The 19,696-nt window shown below is 41.7% G+C and overlaps 1 protein-coding gene across 4 annotated transcripts in view; it reads right to left on the reverse strand.

Moving 5' to 3' along the window:
• The window catches only part of RBM26 (RNA binding motif protein 26), a 115,336-nt gene that overhangs the window by 78,683 nt on the left and 16,957 nt on the right, over positions 1-19,696 (reverse strand). For all 4 annotated transcript variants that reach the window (XM_073347394.2, XM_073347385.2, XM_073347403.2 and 1 more), the window contains exons 2-6: positions 11,118-11,236; positions 4,354-4,490; positions 3,294-3,382; positions 2,166-2,383; positions 619-879 (exon numbers count right to left, since the gene is read on the reverse strand). In XM_073347394.2, the coding sequence (XP_073203495.1) occupies positions 619-879; positions 2,166-2,383; positions 3,294-3,382; positions 4,354-4,490; positions 11,118-11,236 (824 nt within the window). The remainder of the gene's footprint in view (positions 1-618; positions 880-2,165; positions 2,384-3,293; positions 3,383-4,353; positions 4,491-11,117; positions 11,237-19,696) is intronic.

The following is a 19,696-nucleotide window of genomic DNA, read 5'->3' on the forward strand; positions in this document are numbered from 1 at the left end:
GCCAATTGTGCCAGAAAGATGAGTTGATAGAGGCAGAAAGTGTGCAAAATGATTAAATAGTGTAGAAGATATAGATTTCAGGTATTGCCTGTATAAACACAGCACTTAAGTTGAAAAAAAAAAAAAAAAAAGAGTGGTGTACCGAGAAGAAGAGCCTAAAATGTGAAGTTTAAGGTGGTCACTGACAGTGAAAAAAATAAGCAGATAGGTAAGAAAAAAACCAACACCACAAAATGTCCAAGAGTTCCGTGAACAGGATCATGCCATAAGGTGGTGATTATGCTCAAAACTATTAAATACCGAACTAGGTTTGAGAGTGGTACCGAGTAAGAGATCACCACCAATAAGTTCATGTAATAAAAGAACAATGCCAGTAATGTGGAAGGGACAGAAACTATGCTGAAAACAACCAATGAGGTTGTTTAAGGATAAGTGATTATAAAGGTAAGTTTAGCTTTTAAGAATTTTGCTAGAAAAAGAGATTGAAAATGGGATGTAGAAGGAGACTGCTTTTGGGGTGGGAGTGCTAAAAGAAGGGGGCAGTACAGATGTGAAGGGCAAAATTACATCAGTGACTGGCCACTATTGTTGCACATATGTTTAAGTATCTGAACTTACCATCATAATCTCTGCAGCGTTTCTTTGGCAGTGGAGGTCTTCCATATGAGTTGTGGTCCAACTGTTCTTCGTGGAACTCTGACCAACTTTCAGTAGTGTTATTACCATGATGAGTAGGAGCAATAACTGTAATAGTGCTACTCAGCGTAGGGACAGGGTAATGGCCAGATGAAATGTTTGTTACAGATGGAACTGGAGTATAATTGTTTTCTAATGGATCTGTTCTATCCAAATCATATTTTGGCTTTCCCAAATCTCTTTCTGTAAGAAAATAATATACTTGTTTAAAAGTAACAATATGTCGAAAATTGTAAGCTCCAAAATTAGGCCAACTGTTGGATTTGTATGTGTCTGTAAAATACATACGATTCTTTATATACTGTTTCTTTCTTCCCCACCCTTGGGTTGATGGGGAGAAGAGGAAGAAAGAGGGAGGGAACAATTTCAATGCATGTTTGTAGTCAAGAAATAAATGTATTGGGGTAGTTCGTGTTAGTCCACAAAAAACAGCAAGGAGTCTGGTGGCACCTTAATAAATAGGGAATAAATGCATCACCAACAGTCCAGCACTCATGAGCAACTCTAAAACAAACCTGTATACAATGCTAGAGAAAATAAATATGGAAAGTAAATACATAGTACTTTCAAACTTTTAAGGAATTATCAATCAGAAAAAATTATGAAGTTATCAAAGCACCTTGGCTAGGGTGTTTTAGATCTAAGATCATTATATACAGTGATGTGGATATACACCATTAAATGGAGAATTTAATTGTCAGTTGGAGTGGGAGTTTCGTGGGTGAATACTGTAAGGTAGAACTTCACATAGAGCTATATTTGGGCCTTACCAAATTCACAGACCATTTTGATAAATTTCACGGTTTTTATATTAGTCAACCTCACAATTTCATCTGAAATGTCAGGGTGTTGTAACCGTGGGGGTCCCAACCCAAAACGGGATGGGGCGGGGGTGAAAATTATTGGGGGTGGGGGGGAAACAGGACACAGGATTGCCACTCTCACTTCTGTGCTGCCCTCAGAGCCCAGGTCTGAAGGCAGCAGCCACCAAGCTTCCTGAAGCTAGAGGAGGTTCCGAGAGATGGAGATGGGTCCAAGCTGCTGGCAGCACCTCAGCCGGAGGCTCCTAGCTGCTAGTCCCCTGATTAATGCAGGGGCCCTAGCCAATTTGGGGGACCCCAGAAAAATGGGCACCTGTGCTCTGGCCAAAATTTCCAAACCTAGTACCGAAAAATTAAGTTCCTAAATCCATTTAGGCACATAAATAAAAGTAACTTGAATTTCAAAGGTGCTGAGCACCTCAAGCTCTCATTCACTTAGATTTGTTGACGCACATCAGAACTCTGAAAAAAAAAAATCAGGATACTTGGTGCCTAAAATAAGGATTCTATCTTTAGGCACCTAAGTTTTAACATTTTGAACAACAGTCTTGTAGATACATGTATTAAGTAAAGAGCTGTTGTACTTCAAGACAAATACTGTTTTTCATACTAATCAACCCATATTTTTAAAGATTAACAAACACCTACCTCTGCTTCGTGTTCTGCTTCTACTTCTGCTCCTGCTCCTGTCCCTATCCCGGTCCCGCAATCGTTCCTTACTCCAACTTCTGCTTCGACTCCTGCTGTAGCTCCGACTCCGCCCTCTTCTTCTGTTGTACCTGTCTCTATATGAATCCCGTCTAGGGGGGTTACGGTCATAATCTCTCTTGCGAGAACGTTCATCTTTTTTTCTTTCCTCACGGCTTCTAAATATTTGGGGAATTAATTGTTATTTAAAAATAAGAACATTTTGAAAAGATAATTTAAAATGTAAACTCAAACCTTACAATAGCTACTAAAATCTCATCAAAACCATACTCAAAGAAACAAACACTGGAAAAATTCTGAAGTGCTTAAAGCAGGAAATGAAACATTGGAATTTTCTGTACTGTAATGTAAAACTTTTAATAAGTGCAGGTATTAAAAAGCCCAGTTCCCAGAGAATACGAGCACATACACATCTGGAGCTGATGTTACATTTGTTATGGACTTTTGTGCAGTTCTGATTGATTTTGAATGCATGCCTCTCACAGAGTATGAAATCTTTAACTATTAGTCCTCCTTTCTTCCAAAAGGACTTGTTCAATCGTCTGATTGTGTAATTTTTTGTTGTATGAAAGCCTACTACCATTTCAGAAAAATGTAGGTAAAATACTGATTTTGTGCCAGGACTTATTGTCCCAGTACGGCATCTTCACCAAAGTAACAGCATAACAACTGAGAGTTACGAAGAGAATGACAGTGCTGTATTAAACAAAGTATTCAGATTAAATTTCAAAATTAGATGGGATATAGGTTGTAATATAACCAACCATTAACACTCAAATCTGTTTTGTAAACATTTCTTAAATTGAGTCCTGATGATTTTTAGTTAATAAAAATCTGAACACAGTCTGCATTTTTACTTGTAAACTGTATTTATGTCAAGATTGCATATAAAAAAAGCAATCCACAAAAGAGCTTGCTTCACAAGTACTCTATTAACATTTAGAAGCATATCACTACAGCAAAATGAAACACTGGACATGTCAACACCGCAAAAGGAAAATTTCAAAATTTAAGCCAATATAATTGGTTCTTGATATAATGCAAGAGTCAAACTAAGTTTATAATTACCTAGTTTCTCGGTACCGAGAGCTTGACTGAGGAGGGCTGTGATTTAGTCTTCTAGAAAACTTTTTTTCTCGCTCTTCCTCTTTAATTAACTGGATTTTAAAGTGTAAACAGGAAATCAAAGACAAGCACAACACACAAGGCTTTTTTAAACAGACATAACTAGAATAAAAATCTGAAATTCAGTTGTAGCTAAGTGAAGCGAGGCCTAACACTCAACTCGATGGCATCTCTATAACATGCTTTTTGAGACTGTGCCCGATCTATTCCAAAATTTCAGGAAATATTCTGAGCATCAATTGGAAAACCCTATTATTTTGATGACAGTTGTAAACTGGAACACCAGAATAGTCTAACTCCCACAAAGCCCATTTAGTGGAACATTGTGACACTCCCTTCAATTTATCTGCATACTTCAATCCCATTGCTTGAAATGAATCCGGAAATAACATTGCAGGTCAGGACTGAGGTGATTGGACACAGTTGGGAGGCACAGGGTTTGGGACTGGAATAGCAGGAACTGCTTCAGATCAGATGCTTATATCGAACAGGTTTAGGAGATCTGCCCTTTGTGTCGACACTATGTCTGACTCAGGAGTAGCAGTTACGTTTGCCCAGTCAAAACTGTTACAAAATGAGCACTGTCAACGGGAGAGACACCAAGGCAGGCAGGAGTGTTAAAGGTTAAGGTTTTCTCCAGGTCAAAACAATTTTTTTGTTTTGTTACTTTTTCATTTGCTACAAGTTTTAAAAATATTTATTTTCAGGTCAACCCAAAATGAATTTTGGTTTCATTAGGGAATTAACAGCAAACCCAAAAAACAGTTATTAGCATAAGTCTAGTGATGACTGGCTGACCTACCTCTGATGTCACAATGCTACTGCTCAGGCTCCTCTGCCTGTAGCACCAATTGGCACTGAAATGGGTAAGTTGTTAAGAAACTGATAAAAGAGAAGCAGCGTGGATGTCCAAATGAAATTTAGATTTAGTGGAAGTATCCTGTAAAACTGCTACAGGTTCAGGGATACAAACTGCACTGCAAAGTATGATTTAAATTTTTACCTCTTCCTTTTTTATGTCTTTTTCTTGGTGTTGAAAAAATTCAACTTTTAGGCTTCCTGATGAGGGCTGCTCTGGTGGTGGTAGATAGCTCTTCGTATTCACAGCATCAAAAAGTTTTTCAACGAATATCTGGGTCTCTAAAGATTAAGGGAAAAACAAAGATACCAAGAAGCCATGAATGAATTCCTCTAACATCTGGCTATTTCAATCCTCTGCAGTCTGTTTAGATATAATGCAACTCTTCCCTTTGCTTACATTTACAAACTGCTGAATACTAGTCAGAAATATTATGCTTTTACTGGCAATGAAAATAATGGATACCAATTAATCTTCCAAATATATAGCTCACCAGGAACTGTTTCATAACAGTATGAACTGCATTGTTGAAAGTTATTTAACTTAATTGAAGATAGGGAAAAAAGCAGTCTGCTACATAAACTGTTTTTAATTACTACAGAACATACTGCTCTAACATACTGAACAATTTAGGCAGTGCAAATGTATTTAAAGATCAGTTTTGGATATCTTCCATTCCTGGACAACCAAGAGACAAAGAAAATAGAATCAAGATCATAAATATGGTTTTAATAGGACCATATATACACATGGTACTTTAAATAAGGCACTGCAAAACATTTAGAGATGGATTTTTGTACTAGGGCACTTACTCTGATTAAAGACATTAAAAAGTAGATCTTTAATACAACTGGTTTAAGAGCAGCGGCACAGGTGTAGCAAACAGAGCTGTAAACAGGGGAGTTTGAGTGGTAGTTCTGTTGAAGGGAGGAAACAAGCTTCTGGTCCTTAAGGGCAGTGAGTGAGTTTTTTGTGGTTGTAGTATGTCTTTTTCTGCTTTGTGCCAGTGGCCTTTTCCCCCCCTTCTTTGTTCATTTTGTAGAGGCTGGTAATGGGCAGTGTGCTATGAGAGAAGCAGAGCCCTGATTAGGGGACGGAGCTTCCATGATTAGGGGGCTTATAAAGGTAACCAGTCAGCCAGCGGCTCAGGAGAAGCGAACAGATCAGTAAACAGGGGAGTCTGAGTGGGAGTTTTGGAAGGGGGGTGTGTGGCATTCTGGTTTTGTTTTGGTTTTTGATTGTTTTTATTTTTCCCCCTTGGCAGGAGTTTAGGAAGGAAGGCTATGACAGGTGCAGTGACAACAGTGGTAGTGACTGAAGACATGGAAGAGACAATGAATATGACTGGATGTGGAAGCTGCAGGATGTACATGATCCTAGAGCAGGTACCTGAAAAAAAGCTTCGTTTGTATGAAGAGCCACTTGATAAAGCTCATGGAAGAGAAGACTCGAGGCTTGGAGATGCAGGTGGAAAGTATGGGTGAGTTTCGAAGGGGTTTTGAGTAATGATGAAGCAAAGGCAAGAGAAAGCTGAAGGGAAAAGTCAAGACTAGCACGTGCAAACTGGACTGAAGAATTCAGAGGGGAGACTACTGGGTGAGGAAATTGGTTAGTGGAAGGATGTGACTATAAGAACCAAGCAGAGGAAAAGATCAGTTAGTGAAGGAGAAATAGAGCTCAGGAACAGGTTTTCTGAACAGAATAATGAAGGAGCACAACAGGCTGCAACTGAAGGAGGGAGGGAAAGGAAGAAGAGTAGAACAACTAGTCCTGTAAGAAAAGGGGAAGAGCTAATGGAGATACCCAGAGTTCAGAGCCACAGGAGGATACAGGATGACTTGGAGAATATTGTAAGGGAGAATAAAAGATAAGAGGACTTGCAGCCAGAAAGAACAGGAGGAAGGCCAGCAAATCATACTATCACTAGTAAAAGGTAGGTCTATGTGATTGCAGACTCCCTGCTAAGAACAGACAGGCTTGTCACCAGAGCTGATGCAGAGAACAGAAGGGTGTGCTGTATACCAGGAGCTAAGACATGGGATGTGGACCTGAGGCTGAAGAGGATCCTAACAGGAACAGGAAAGAATCCACTGATTACCCTTTTTTGTGAATATGCCAGGATGGGGAAGTTACTTAAGGAAATGGAGGCTCACATGATCTTCAGTGGGATTCTGCCTGCCCCTAGAGGAGGAAAACAAAGGCGAGACAAGACTATGATGATCAACAGATGGCTCAGGCAGTCATGCTCTAAGGAGGGCTTTGGAATGTTTGACCACCAGGAGGTATTCATGGATAAAGGACAGTTCTCATGGGATTGACTCCATCTAAGTAGGGAGGGAGATTGACTTCTGGGATGGAGGTTGGCACAACTCATTAAAAGAGCTTTAAACTAGGAACTCAGAGGAGACTTCAACAAATAGTTGCTAAAGCAACAAGAGGTGATGCTATTTTAGATGTGGTATTGGTGAGTAGAGGATAACCTTGGTTTGAGTGATCATGAGTTAATTCAGTTTAAACTAAGTGGAAGGATAAACAAAAACAGATCTGCAACAAGGGTCCTTGATTTCAAAAGAGCTAACTTAAAAATTTCCTCAATTTTTTAAGGAAAGTGGACTGGACTGAAGAACTCAAGGATCTGAATGTGGAGGAGACTTAGCATTACTTTAAATCGAAGATGCAGAAGCTATCTGAAGCCTCCATACACCAAGCAAGGGGAAAAAATTCACAGAGAAGGGTTTCAGACCAAGCTGGATGAGCAAACATCTCAAACAGGTGAAAGCCGAAAGCCTACAAGGACTGGAACGTAGGAGGGATCAGCAAAGAAAGCTACTTCTTGGAGGTCAGAAAATGTAGGGATAAATAGAGAACTGCCAAAAGCCAAGAAGAGTTGGACCTTGCAAAGGGAATTAAAACCAATAGGAAAAAGTTCTACAGCAATATAACTACGAAGAAAACAAGTAAAGAAGAAGTGGCACCATTAAGCACTGAGGATGGGGTGGAGATTAAATGTTATCGCGGCATGGCCCAACACCTAAACCAATACTTTGCCTCAGTTTTTAATGAGGCTAATGAAGGGTTTAGGATTAGCAGCATTGTAGCTAATGGCAACGAAGATATGGAGTTAGAAATTACCACAGTTTAATGGGACTAAATCAGGGGGCCTGGATAATCTCCATTCTAGAATATTAAAGGAACTGGCACATGAAATTGCAAACCCAATAGCAAAGATCTTTAATGAATCTGTAAACTTGGGGATCATACCTTATGACTGGAGAATTACTAATACAGTTCGTATTTTTAAGAAAGGGGAAGAAAAGTGATCCACAAAACTACAGGCCTGTTACTTTGACCTCAATTGTATGCAAGATCTTGGAACAAATTTTTAAAGAGAAAGTAGTTAAGCACACAGAGGTGAAAAGTAACTGGGATAAAATACAACATACTTTTACAAAAGGTAGATTGTGCCAGACCAACCTGATCTCCTTCTTTGAGAAGATAACTGATTTTTTAGACAAAGGAAATGCAGTAGATCTAATCTACCTGGATTTCAGTAAGGCATTTGATACAGTTCCACATGGGAAAATTATTAAATTGGAGAAGATGGGGATTTCTATGAATAGGGCCCTATCAAATTCATGGCTGTGAAAAACGCATCATGGACCGTGAAATCTGATTGTGTGTGCTTTTACCCTATATTATACAGGTTTCACAGGGCAGACCAGCATTCCTCAAATTGGGGGTCCTGACCCAACAGGGAGTTGCAAGAGGTCACAAGGTTATTTTAAGGGGGGTTACGGTATTGCCACCCTTACTTCTGCACTGCCATCAGAGCTGGGGGGGAGGGGCGGTGATCTGGAGAGCGGCGGCTGTTGGCCAGGTGCCCAGCTCTGAAGGCAGCACCCCACCAGCAGCAGCGCAGAAGTAACGGTGACAATACCATACCATGCACCCTTACTTCTGCGCTGACGCCTTCAGAGCTGGGTGGCAAGAGAGTGGCAGCTGCTGACTGAGGGCCCAGCTCTGCAGGCAGCAGTGCAGAAGTAAGGGTGGCCATACCATACTATGCCATCCTTACCTCTGTGCTGCTGCTGGCAGCGGCTCTGCCTTCAGAGCTGAACTCCCAGATAGCAGCAGCCACCACACTCCAGCTGCCCTGCTCTGAAAACAGGGCTGCCAGCAACAACAGCGCAGAAGTAAGGATAGCAGTACCACAAACTCCCCCACCCAAATCCTTTTTGGGTCAGGACCCCTACAGTCACACCACCATGAAATTCCAGATTTAAATAGCTGAAATCATGAAATTTATGATTTTTAAAATCCAGTGACTGTGAAATTAACCAAAATGGACCGTGAATTTGGTAGGGTCCTAACTATGAGAACTGAAAAGTGGATAAGGAAATGGTTAAAGGGGCAACTACAAAAAGTCATACAGAAAAAATGAACTTTCAGGCTAGAGGGAGGTTACTAGTGAAATTCCTCAGGGATCAGTTTTGGGATCAATCTTATTTAACATTTTTATTATTCACCTTGGCACAAAAAGTGAGCGTGCTAATATTTGTGGAGGACACAAAATTGGGAGGTATAGCCAATAAGGAGGAGGAATGGAATATCTTACATGAAGATCTGGATAATCTTGTAAACTGGCGTAATAGAAATGGGACGAAGTTTAATAATACAAAGTGCAAGGTCATGAATTTAGGGACTAACAAGAATTTTTGTTATAAGCTAGGGACTTATCAGTTGGAAGTAAGTGAGGAGGAGGTGTATTAGTTAATCACAGGAGGACTATAAGCCATCAAAGTGATGCGGCTATGAAAAAGGCTAATGCGACGATGCATCAGGCGAGGTATTTCCAGTAGAGTCAGGGAAGTGTTAGTACCATTATACAAGGCACTGCTGAGACCTCATCTGGAATACTGTGTGCAACTATGATCTCCCATGTTTAAGAAAGATGAATTTAAACTGGAACAGGTGCAAAGAAGGGCTACTAAGATAATCCAAGGAACAGAAAAACTACCTTACGAAAGGAGCCTCAAAGAGCTTGGCTTGTTTAGCCTGACCAAAACAAGGCTGAGAGAAGATATGACTGCTCTCTATAAATACATCAAAGAGATAAATACCAGGGAGGGAGAGGAGTTACTTAAGTTAAAGTTAATGTGGATACAAGAACTAACTTCTATAAACTGGACATCAACAAGTTTAGGCTTGAAATGAGACAAGCCATCAGAGGAATGAACCTTAACCATCAGAGGAATGAAGTTCTGGAACAGCTTGTCATGGGGAACGGTGGGGGGGAAAAAACTTAACTGGCTTCAAGACTGAGCTTGATAAGTTTATGGAGGGGTTGGTATGACGAGATTGCCTACTGTGGCATGTGGCCCATTGCCAACTGTCAGTAACAAAAGTCTTCAACTGCTGGAAATGGAACACTAGATGGGGAGGGCTCTGAGTTACTACAGAGAATTCTTTCCCAGGTATCTGTCTGGCGGGTCTTGCCCACATGCTCAGAGTCTAACTGATAGCCGTATTTGGGGTCAGGAAGGAATTTTCCCCAAGGTCAGATTAGCAGAGACCCTGGTGGTTTTTTGCCTTCCTCTCCAACACGGGGCACAGGTCAAACTTGCAGGTTTAAACTAGTGTAAATGATGAATTCTCTGTAACTTGAAGTCTTTAAACCATGATTTGAGGACTTACGTAACTCAGCCAGAGGTTAGGAGTTCATTTCAGGAGTGTGAGAAATTCTGTGGCGTACAACATGAAGGAGGTCAGAGTAGGTGATCATGACATTGAACTTTATGAGTCAAGATGGTGAAAATATTACCAAATGCTAGCAAGTATACAATCACTGAAATCCATCTCCATATAAGATGGCCCATGGTGCAAACATTTTGGAATGGAGTTTTAAAGACGACTTGTCAACTAACACAGCTAGCCTTGTGATTGTACAATAGCCTTTTATTTCTGCTATTTTTTTTCGAAATCTGAAGTATTCTTTCGTAATAAGGGGGGAATATGCAGTGTGCTTACACTGCCAAACACACAATAGAAATATGATCCCCAAAATGATGTAATTTTAGTGATCAACCAGCCTACTTGGAAGCAATAATAGAAGGCTTATTGTTAACTGTACTATAAAGTACAATATGCCCTCATATTGTATACTGAAGAGGAAGATGTAGTCCCTGCCCCAAAGATCTTACCTTATAACTCATACAGCATGCTGACAAAAGAATGGGTAAACAGAAATCTGTTTTAAGGAGGGACTTTAACAGAGGCTAAAAGGTTGGCACATGAGCAGTACAAAGGATGAAAACTTGGAAAAATTAAAAAAACTGAAATGGGTGGATAAGATTGTCTGAGAGTTGCCCTCTGTAGTTATATCCTGAGAAAGAACAGAATTAAGGTTATTTAGCTGTCTTATAACGGCACTGCCATAATCAAAAATTTTTGTGTTTCTTTTAAATTTAAACTTAATGACTTGCTTGTATTTCCAAACCATTTTAATTAATACAATCTTACCTCAATTTACCCTAAAATTAGTGATGTATGCTCTCAATCTTATCTCAAGTTTAAATTTTTTGGGGAAAGTAAAGGGACATATATTTCACACTCCCAAATACGTACTCAGTTCCAGTATATCTATTATGATAAACTTTAGTGTCCTTATTTACATAGTTGGTGGAAAATTTAAGCTGTACCCATGATATATATAATACTGATATCATACAATACTGCTGTTTTTTGTTAAATTTTATAAATTATTTTCTTCACGCAACTCAATTAACTGCACTTAACGAAGGCTCATAAAAAAGATAAAAAGCAGTTAATCCTAAATTAAGTTGAGTACACGAACATTAATAAGCAAAGCAAATCACTGAAGTTTTATCGTCACAGTGAAGACTTCTTACCCTTTTGAAGAAATACATCCAGCTGATCAACACATAATGCCTTCAGCTCTTTCTCACTTTTATCCTTCTTTACCAAGGCAAGAACGTATTTAGCTAGGGCTGAGGGATCTGCATCACATCTGTAAATAATTGATAAAAATATAGAATTCAGTAATGAAAAACACAAGACTGCCCGAACCTGGCACAATACACACATCTAGGGCTCAATTCTGCTGCTATTAAAGTCAATTAAACTTCCAATCAATTTCAGCAGGAAATGATAAGATTGGGCCACAAAAAACGCCACCAAAGTTACCTTAAAATATCGAATGTTTTGGATATTAGCAATTAATCTTCATCTATCTACATTACACAAGAAGATGTCATTTAACCTCCTTCACAGAAAAATAAAGGGAATGTATATTACGTTACACTTTTACTGATGCAAGTAGACAAAAAATATTAATAATCATGTTGCAGTTCATCTCTAAATATAAGATTACAGCAGGGGATAATAATTTACACCTGGTTAGTATAAACTTTTCTGAGGTATGCTGATATGAACTATAGCTGCTATTTCTACCTGCTCTCCAAAACATGGACTGCCCCTTACTTGAATCAGCACTGACCACAAACATTATTTTGGACCTTCTGCCATCTAGATATCAGTGTTGAAGTGTTACCAGAGTGAAAAATTTGTGCATAATTACGAAGGCAACATGAATTGTAATGACAAGTAAAGGTTAATTTTGAAATATGGATACTACTGAAGTTAAAGGAAATTTTGCCATGGACTTCAATAGTGCCAGGATTTCACCCTTGAATACCTAGTCTCCTCTTCTTGATCCCTATACCAAAAGGGCTGAAAATGCTAGAGAGAGAACACCTCCCACGCAACCGAGACCTTGGGTCAGTTAAGTTGTGGCATGGTGAAAAACTTTCTATTCACTCCTCTTCAAATGTAAGGGAGACAAAAATGTTGTCTTGAGCAGCAAATGTAAAGCAGGAGAGATTCTTGGTATTCTAAGATCCTTTAGTTCCATCATATTGCCAAAGGAGGATTGTTCCCTAGAGCAGAGGTTCTCAAACTGTAGACCACAAAGCTCTTGGTAGCAACATGCAGAGTTAGTCAGTCAACATTGTACCAGATCTTTGTTTCCAGCTGCTAAATGGCCTTAAAAGAAACTAAAAACACAATAAAAACTCCCCTACTTTTTCACATAGGAATTGCTGAAGTTGCCACAGGGAAAGTCAAGTAATGAATGGGAAGAGAGAGGATCTACATAGTCACAAATGGGTAGAATGGGGCACCACAATATTGTATTAAAATTATTTACATTTTGAATACATTTGAGAACCCCTACCCTATATTTTCTAGCACTTTATCTAGTCTTATTTTGTCATGTATTTGGTAACAGATTGAGTTGGCTAAAAATCTGTTTTCAAAACCCTTGGAAACAGTGTTCATACACGATTATTACATAAAGGCAAGTGCACCAACACATGAGAAATGTGGTGTTCAAGTTTTAGTGAAAGCTCAAAATGCCAGAGCAGGAAAAGAAAACAAAAAAAGGTTTCAAGGAAGAGCATTGAAGCACTAAGGCAAAAATAATCAAAAACACTAATGCAAAGGCTACAAAGCATGAAAGCTCAGCCTTCAAGTAAAGCACTCGAAGGACAGGCCTATACTAAATATGTTAGATTGACACAGCTATGTTGAAAGATCCAGACTCTGAGCAATGTTGGTAAGCCGACCTAACCTCCACTGTAGATCAGCACAGGAGCGATCCCTCAATTAGAGGATGATCTCTACCACAGATGTATATATGGGTCCTGAGATGACTCAGGAGTCCAATCCTGGAAAACACAAATCCACCCACTGTAGTTACAGACATTTCCTGGTGGGCCAGCTGCCTGCTGGGAGAAAGTTTTTTCCTTCCTTCTCTCTTTTTCAGCTTCGAGGGCAGGACACTTCTCAAAGCGGGCCACTGCCTGATGGGAGGATGTGGTGCCAGTGGGGTCGGTCGGTGGCTTGATCCTCCTAGCTTATGATATCTGCACACAATGTCCAGCCCAGCCAAATCTCTACATCAGGTGGATTTTACATACATATTTTAAAGGCTCAGCAAAAAAATCAACTAAACTGTTTCCAAGAAGGAGATTAGAGAAAAATAAAATGTCAGTATTAAACATTTCTTTCAACTGTTTCTCTGAGATGCTCTAGTGCCCCCATGTTTTAGAGCAGCAACTTGAAATTTGACAGGAGGGATGACCTCTGGAGGAAGGGATGTCAGTATGGTTCCACAAAATGAAATCTTGACAGGTCTCAGAGTAGCAGCCGTACTTTGGTTTTTTTTTTTAATTTTTAAAAAACTAAGGAAATACATGAAACTTAAGCTAAAATAATGATGCTAGAGTTTGCATGATCAAGCACTCAAAAACTGGGAAATGCAAAAATTAAAGGTGCTCCTGCAAACTTAATTCAATACCCTCAATGACTATGCATAATGATGCAGTCTTTATTTACATCATCACACACTACTTGTCCTACAGAACTCGTCTTCATTCAATGGATAGACTGTGATTAAGAAGAGATGCTCTTAAACATCTGGCTTAGCATTTGGGAGAGTTTAATAGTTTTCCAGGCTTGACCACAGACTTTCTATAAGGTAAGGCTTATAGAAGGTAAGGTAAGGCTTTGGGTAAGGCTATCATAATACATACACACAATGGGGCTGAATTAAGACTCTAAGATAGGTAGGTTCTTATACCACACATCACTGTAGGATGTGAGCATCGTCCAGTATTATATTAAGTGAGATGACGAACGTCTGTGATTTATTGTTTTCTCTCTCATCCTCTCACCAAGGGGAAACATGTATACTGTACAGCTATGGTTTTCAACATTTTTTTATTTGAGGACACCTAAAAGGTTTCAAACGGAGGTGCAGACCCTTTTGGAAATCAGAGACAGTCTGCGACCCTGATGGGTCCGCAGACCACAGATTGAAAAACCACTGTTCTACAGTAATGACCAAATTTCACAGATCCCTTAGTCATAGTGTGCAGACCACCCCAGGGTCCACAGACCACAGGTTGAAAACCACTGCAGTAGAGCATTATATTTTGTTGCCGCTGGATTTGGGGGTTTGTTTTTTTTTAAAATATATAAACAAGGTTCTCTTTGCTCATATTTGAGAAGGTAAGGTCAAAAAAATGTGCCTTCCACTTGGAGTGGACAATCGAGAGATTTGTTGTGGTCCTTAGTTACTGAGGGAGTTTGTTTCACAGTTTCAGGCTTGCCCACAAGAAAATTCTGTCTCCCACACAGAACGAGCTTACTCTCCTCATAAAGCGTTTCATTGTGCCAGAAGAGGAAGGTGTCAACTCCAGTCTTCACCATGAGGCATCAGGCAAACTTTTAGATATGCTGGGCCCAGGACACTGAGTGCCTTCAAAATAAGGACCAAGTGCTTGAACCTGACTCCATATTATATAGCAAGCCAGTGCAGGGAGTGGAGGCCAGGTCTGATGTGTTCACTGTAACCTGTGTTGCTCAGAAGACATGCTCCAGTGTACTATGGAGCTTCCTACAGAAAGTACTAAGGAGTTGGAGTTTCCCAAGTGCTGAAAGCTTCATGCTCAGGTATATTGCATTGCTGTAGTCCAGTCCACAGGCAACAAAGGCATGAACAACTGAAACCAGGTCATGGTCTCCCAGGATAAAAGTCTCCTGGTCAGCCAGGGATGGTAGAAAGTATTACTGAAGCATATTAATATTTAAGAACTTATGTCAGAGAAATCAGAGCACTCCCAAACTACGGACTGAATTGACTAATTGTAGCTATGTACCTTCAGCCACAGGAGACTGCATAGTGGCTGCAAACTTCAGCTCTGCGCAGCAGCATCACTTCTATCTTGCTTCAATTCAGCTTCAACTAGCTGTTCTTCGTTCATAAGCAGATTTGGTCCAAACATTGGGCCAGCTTGGTTGTAGTAGCATGGTGTACTACTGGGGGAATTCTGCGGCACTGCGCATGCGCAAAATTCATTTCCCAGCAGATTTCTTTGTCCCGCCGCAGAAAAATGACTGACAGGGAAGCAAAGGGAAGTCACAAAAGCGGTCATGCGACCCCCCCTCCCCCCCCACAATATGTTTCGGGTGCCCAGGGCAGCGGCAGAGAGGTATATCACTGTGGGGCGGTACTGGAGAAGACGCGGCTCCTACGCTGCGCTGGGCTCAGCTGCTAGGCCTGGCTGGACTGGGGAGGACGGGACTTCCTCTTATCACAGAATCATGGAATATGAGGGTTGGAAGGGACCTCAGGAGGTCATTTAGTCCAACCCCCTGCTCAAAGCAGGACCAAGAACTAAATCATCCCAGCCAGAGCTTTGTCAAGCCTGACCTTAATCATCCCAGCCAGAGCTTTGTCAAGCCTGACCTTAAAAACCTCAAAGGAAGAAGATTCCACGACCTCACTGGGTAACACATTCCAGTGCTTCACCACCCTCCTAGTGAAAAAGTTTTTCCTAAACCTCCCCAGTGCAACTTGAGACCATTACTCCTTGTTCTGTCATCTGGTACCACTGAGAACAGTCTAGATCAGCGGTTCCCAAACTTATTCCGCCACTTGTGCGGCGAAAGCCCCTGGCGGGTGGGCCCTGAGGACGCAGCAGATAAACAAACAAACTGGCGCGGCCCGTCAGGGGTTTTCCCTGAACAAGCGGCAGAACAAGTTTGGCAACCACTGGTCTAGATCCATCATCTTTGGAATCCCCTTTCAGGTAGTTCAAAGCAGCTATCAAATCCCCCCTCATTCTTCTCTTCTGCAGACTAAACAATCCCAGTTCCCTCAGCCTCTCCTCATAAGTCATGTTCTCCAGCCCCCTAATCATTTTTGTTGCCCTCCGCTGAATGCTTTCCAATTTTTCCACATCCTTCTTGTAGTATGGGGCCCAAAACTGGACACACTACTCCAGATGAGGCCTCACCAATGTTGAATAGAGGGGAACGATCATGTCCCTCGATCTGCTGGCAATGCCCCTACTTATACAGCCCAAAATGCCGTTAGCCTTCTTGGCAACAAGGGCACGCTGTTGACTCATATCCAGCTTCTTGTCCACTCTAACCCCTAGGTCCTTTTCTGCAGAACTGCTGTCTAGCCATGCAGTCTCTAGTCTGTAGCGGTGCATAGGATTCTTCTGTCCTAAGTGCAGGACTCTGCATTTGTCCTTGTTGACCCTCATCAGATTTCTTTTGGCCCAATGCTCTAATTTGTCTAGGTCCCTCTGTATCCTATCCCTACCCTCCAGCATATCTACCTCTCCTCCCAGTTTAGTGTCATCTGGAAACTTGCTGAGGGTGCAGTCCACACCATCCTCCAGATCATTAATGAAGATATTGAACAAAACTGGCCCCAGGACTGACCCTTGGGGCACTCCGCTTGATACCGGCTGCCAACTAGACATGGAGCCATTGATCACTACCCGCTGAGCCCGACGATCTAGCTAGCTTTCTATCCACCTTATTGTCCATTCATCCAGCCCATACCTCTTTAACTTGCTGGCAAGAATACTGTGGGAGACCATATCAAAAGCTTTGCTAAAGTCAAGGAATAACACGACCACTGCTTTCCCGTCATCCACAGAGCCAGTTATCTCATCATAGAAGGCAATTAGGTTAGTCAGGCATGACTTGCCCTTGGTGAATCCATGCTGACTGTTCCTGATCACTTTCCTCTCCTCTAAGTGCTTCAGAATTGATTCCTTGAGGACCTGCTCCATGATTTTTCCAGGGATTGAGGTGAGGCTGACTGGCCTGTAGTTCCCAGGATCCTCCTCCTTCCCTTTTTTAAAGATGGGATCCAGGACCTCCCCTGATCGCCATGAGTTTTCAAAGATAATGGCCAATGGCTTTGCGATCACATCCGCCAACTCCTTTAGCACTCTCGGATGCAGCGCATCTGGCCCCATGGCCTTGTGCTCGTCCAGCTTTTCTAAATAGTCCCGAACCACTTCTTTCTCCACAGAGGCTGGTCGCCTCCTCCCCATGCTGTGCTGCCCAGTGCAGTAGTCTGGGAGCTGACCTTGTTCGTGAAGTTAGAGGCAAAAAAAGCATTGAGTACATTAGCTTTTTCCACATCCTCGGTCACTAAGTTGCCTCCCTCATTCAGTAAGGAGCCCACACTTTCCTTGACTACCTTCTTGTTGCTAACATACCTGAAGAAACCCTTCTCGTTACTCTTGACATCTCTTGCTAGCTGCAACTCCAAGTATGATTTGGCCTTCCTGATTTCACTCTTGCACGCCTCAGCAATATTTTTATACTCCTCCCTGGTCATTTGTTCAATCTTCCATTTCTTGTTAGCTTCTTTTTTGTGTCTTCCCAAGCACGGCATCCAGGGCTGGGTCAAACCCATTTCCAGATTTCTCCCCCAGCTGTAGGAAGCTCTGCAAACTCCCCTCCCCACAGGCTTCCTGCACCCATTGCTCCTCAGCTGCAGCGGGAGGGATCAGTGTACAGGGAGCTGCTCCCACATCCGTCCAACCCCAGTGCATCCAGATACCACCACTGAGCCTCACCCCCCCCCAGCACCCAGAAACATCCCCCCCAACGAGCCCCATTCCCCCTGCACCACCCTGATGAGCCACCCATACCCAGATCCCCACCCTACCGAGCCCCAACCAGCTGCACCTGGATCCCAACCCTACTGGGCGCCACTCCCCCAGCATCTGGACCCCCACACTGAGCTCTATCCCCATCCACACTCGGACCCCCCTGCTGAGCTCCAACCACCTTCACGTGCACCCCCCTGCAGAGTCCCATTACTGTTGCATCCACAACATCCCCAACAAGCCCCTGTGCATCCAGATCCCCCCCTTGTACCCAGATCCCCCATTGAGCCGCCCACACAGAACCCTCTCCACCCACATCTGGATTCCCCCCACACTTGGATCCTGCCTTGCCGAGCCTGCCTGCCTACAACTGGTACACCTGGCATGCAGGGGCAGGGCTCTGGTGTGTTTCTGGGGCAGGCATAGTACATGTGCTGTGTTAGGCCACACAGTCGTCATCTCCCACCTCTGTGCAGCCAGTAGCCTGTTCTCCCCAGTGCCATGCTGGAGCTACCACATTTATCTGACAAATAATATTTTCAAAATTTTAAACTATTGTGTGCAGAATTTTAAATGTTTTGGCGCAGAATGCCCTCAGGAGTAATGGTGAGAGACAAGCAGAGCGGTATCTCATCTGCACGCAGCTGGCACGTGAGTCCACATCACCTGACCAGTTCAACGAGCGGCTGCATCTAGAAGTTGAATAGGGCCGAAGGAAGAATTGATCTTTGTGGGTCTACACAAATGAGGAGTCTAGTGGTGGAGATGCAGTTTCCCTGAGCAATCTTAATTCTAGTATTTCCTACCTTTGGAGTGCTTGACTTGGCAAGATTAATATTTTAACGTTCCTTAATGCAATTTTCATTATAATGTCACTTCACATATAAGCAAGATTCTTTTCCCTCCCTCTTCAAAAGGTGTATACCAGTTACTTTTAAGAGAAATAACTGTGTGGGGATAATAAGAAACACACCAGAATATTTTTTTTAATCTTTATTAGTACCTATCCTCACTAGTCTTAATAAAATTACAACATTTTTATATAGAATCAGAGAAAATGCTCTTAAGCAAACTAAGCAGTCATGGGATAAAAAGGAAGGCCCTCTCATGAGTAGGTAACAAAATGCAAAGCAATGCACTGGAAAAACATAATCCCAACTATACATATAAAATGATGGGGGGGTCTAAATTAGCTGTTACCTCTCAAAAAAGATCTTGGAGTCACTGTTTTCTCTGAAAACATCCACTCGATGTGCAGTGGCAGTCAAAAAAGCTAACAGAATGTTGGGAATCATTAAGAAAGGGATAGCTAATACAACAAAAAATATCACATTGCCTCTGTATAAATCCATGGTACATTTTGAATACTGCATGCAGATGTGGTCACCCCATCTCAAAAAAGATACATTAGAATTGGAAAAAGAACAGAGAAGAGCAACAAAAATTATTAGGCGTATGGAACAGCTTCCATACAAGGAGAGACTAAAAAGACAGACTGTTCAGCTTGGAAAAGAGACAAATAATGGGGGATATGATATAGATCTATAAAATCATGGTGTGAAGAAAGTGAACAGGGAAGTGCTATTTACCTCTTCACAAAACACACAAAAAAGGGGTCCCCAATGAAATTAATAGGCAGCAGGTTTAAAACAAACATAGGGAAGTACTTCTTCACACAACGCACAGTCAACCTGTGGAACTAATTGCCAGGGAATGTTGTGAAGGCCAAAAATATAACTTGGTTCAAAAAAGAGTTAGATAAGTTCCTTGAAGATGGATCCATCAATGCCTATTAGCCAAGATGGTCAGGGACGCAACCACATAGTCTGGGTGTCCCCTCTTGAATGCCAGAAGCTGGGATTGGATGACAAGGGGTGGCTCACTCAATAATTGTCATTCTGTTCATTCCCTCTGAACCATCTGGTACTGGCCACTGCCAGAAGACAGGATATTGAGTTACCGGTCTGACCCAGTATGGCAATTCT

Source organism: Lepidochelys kempii, chromosome 1, assembly GCF_965140285.1.
Source record: "Lepidochelys kempii isolate rLepKem1 chromosome 1, rLepKem1.hap1, whole genome shotgun sequence".
Taxonomy (NCBI): domain Eukaryota; kingdom Metazoa; phylum Chordata; order Testudines; family Cheloniidae; genus Lepidochelys; species Lepidochelys kempii.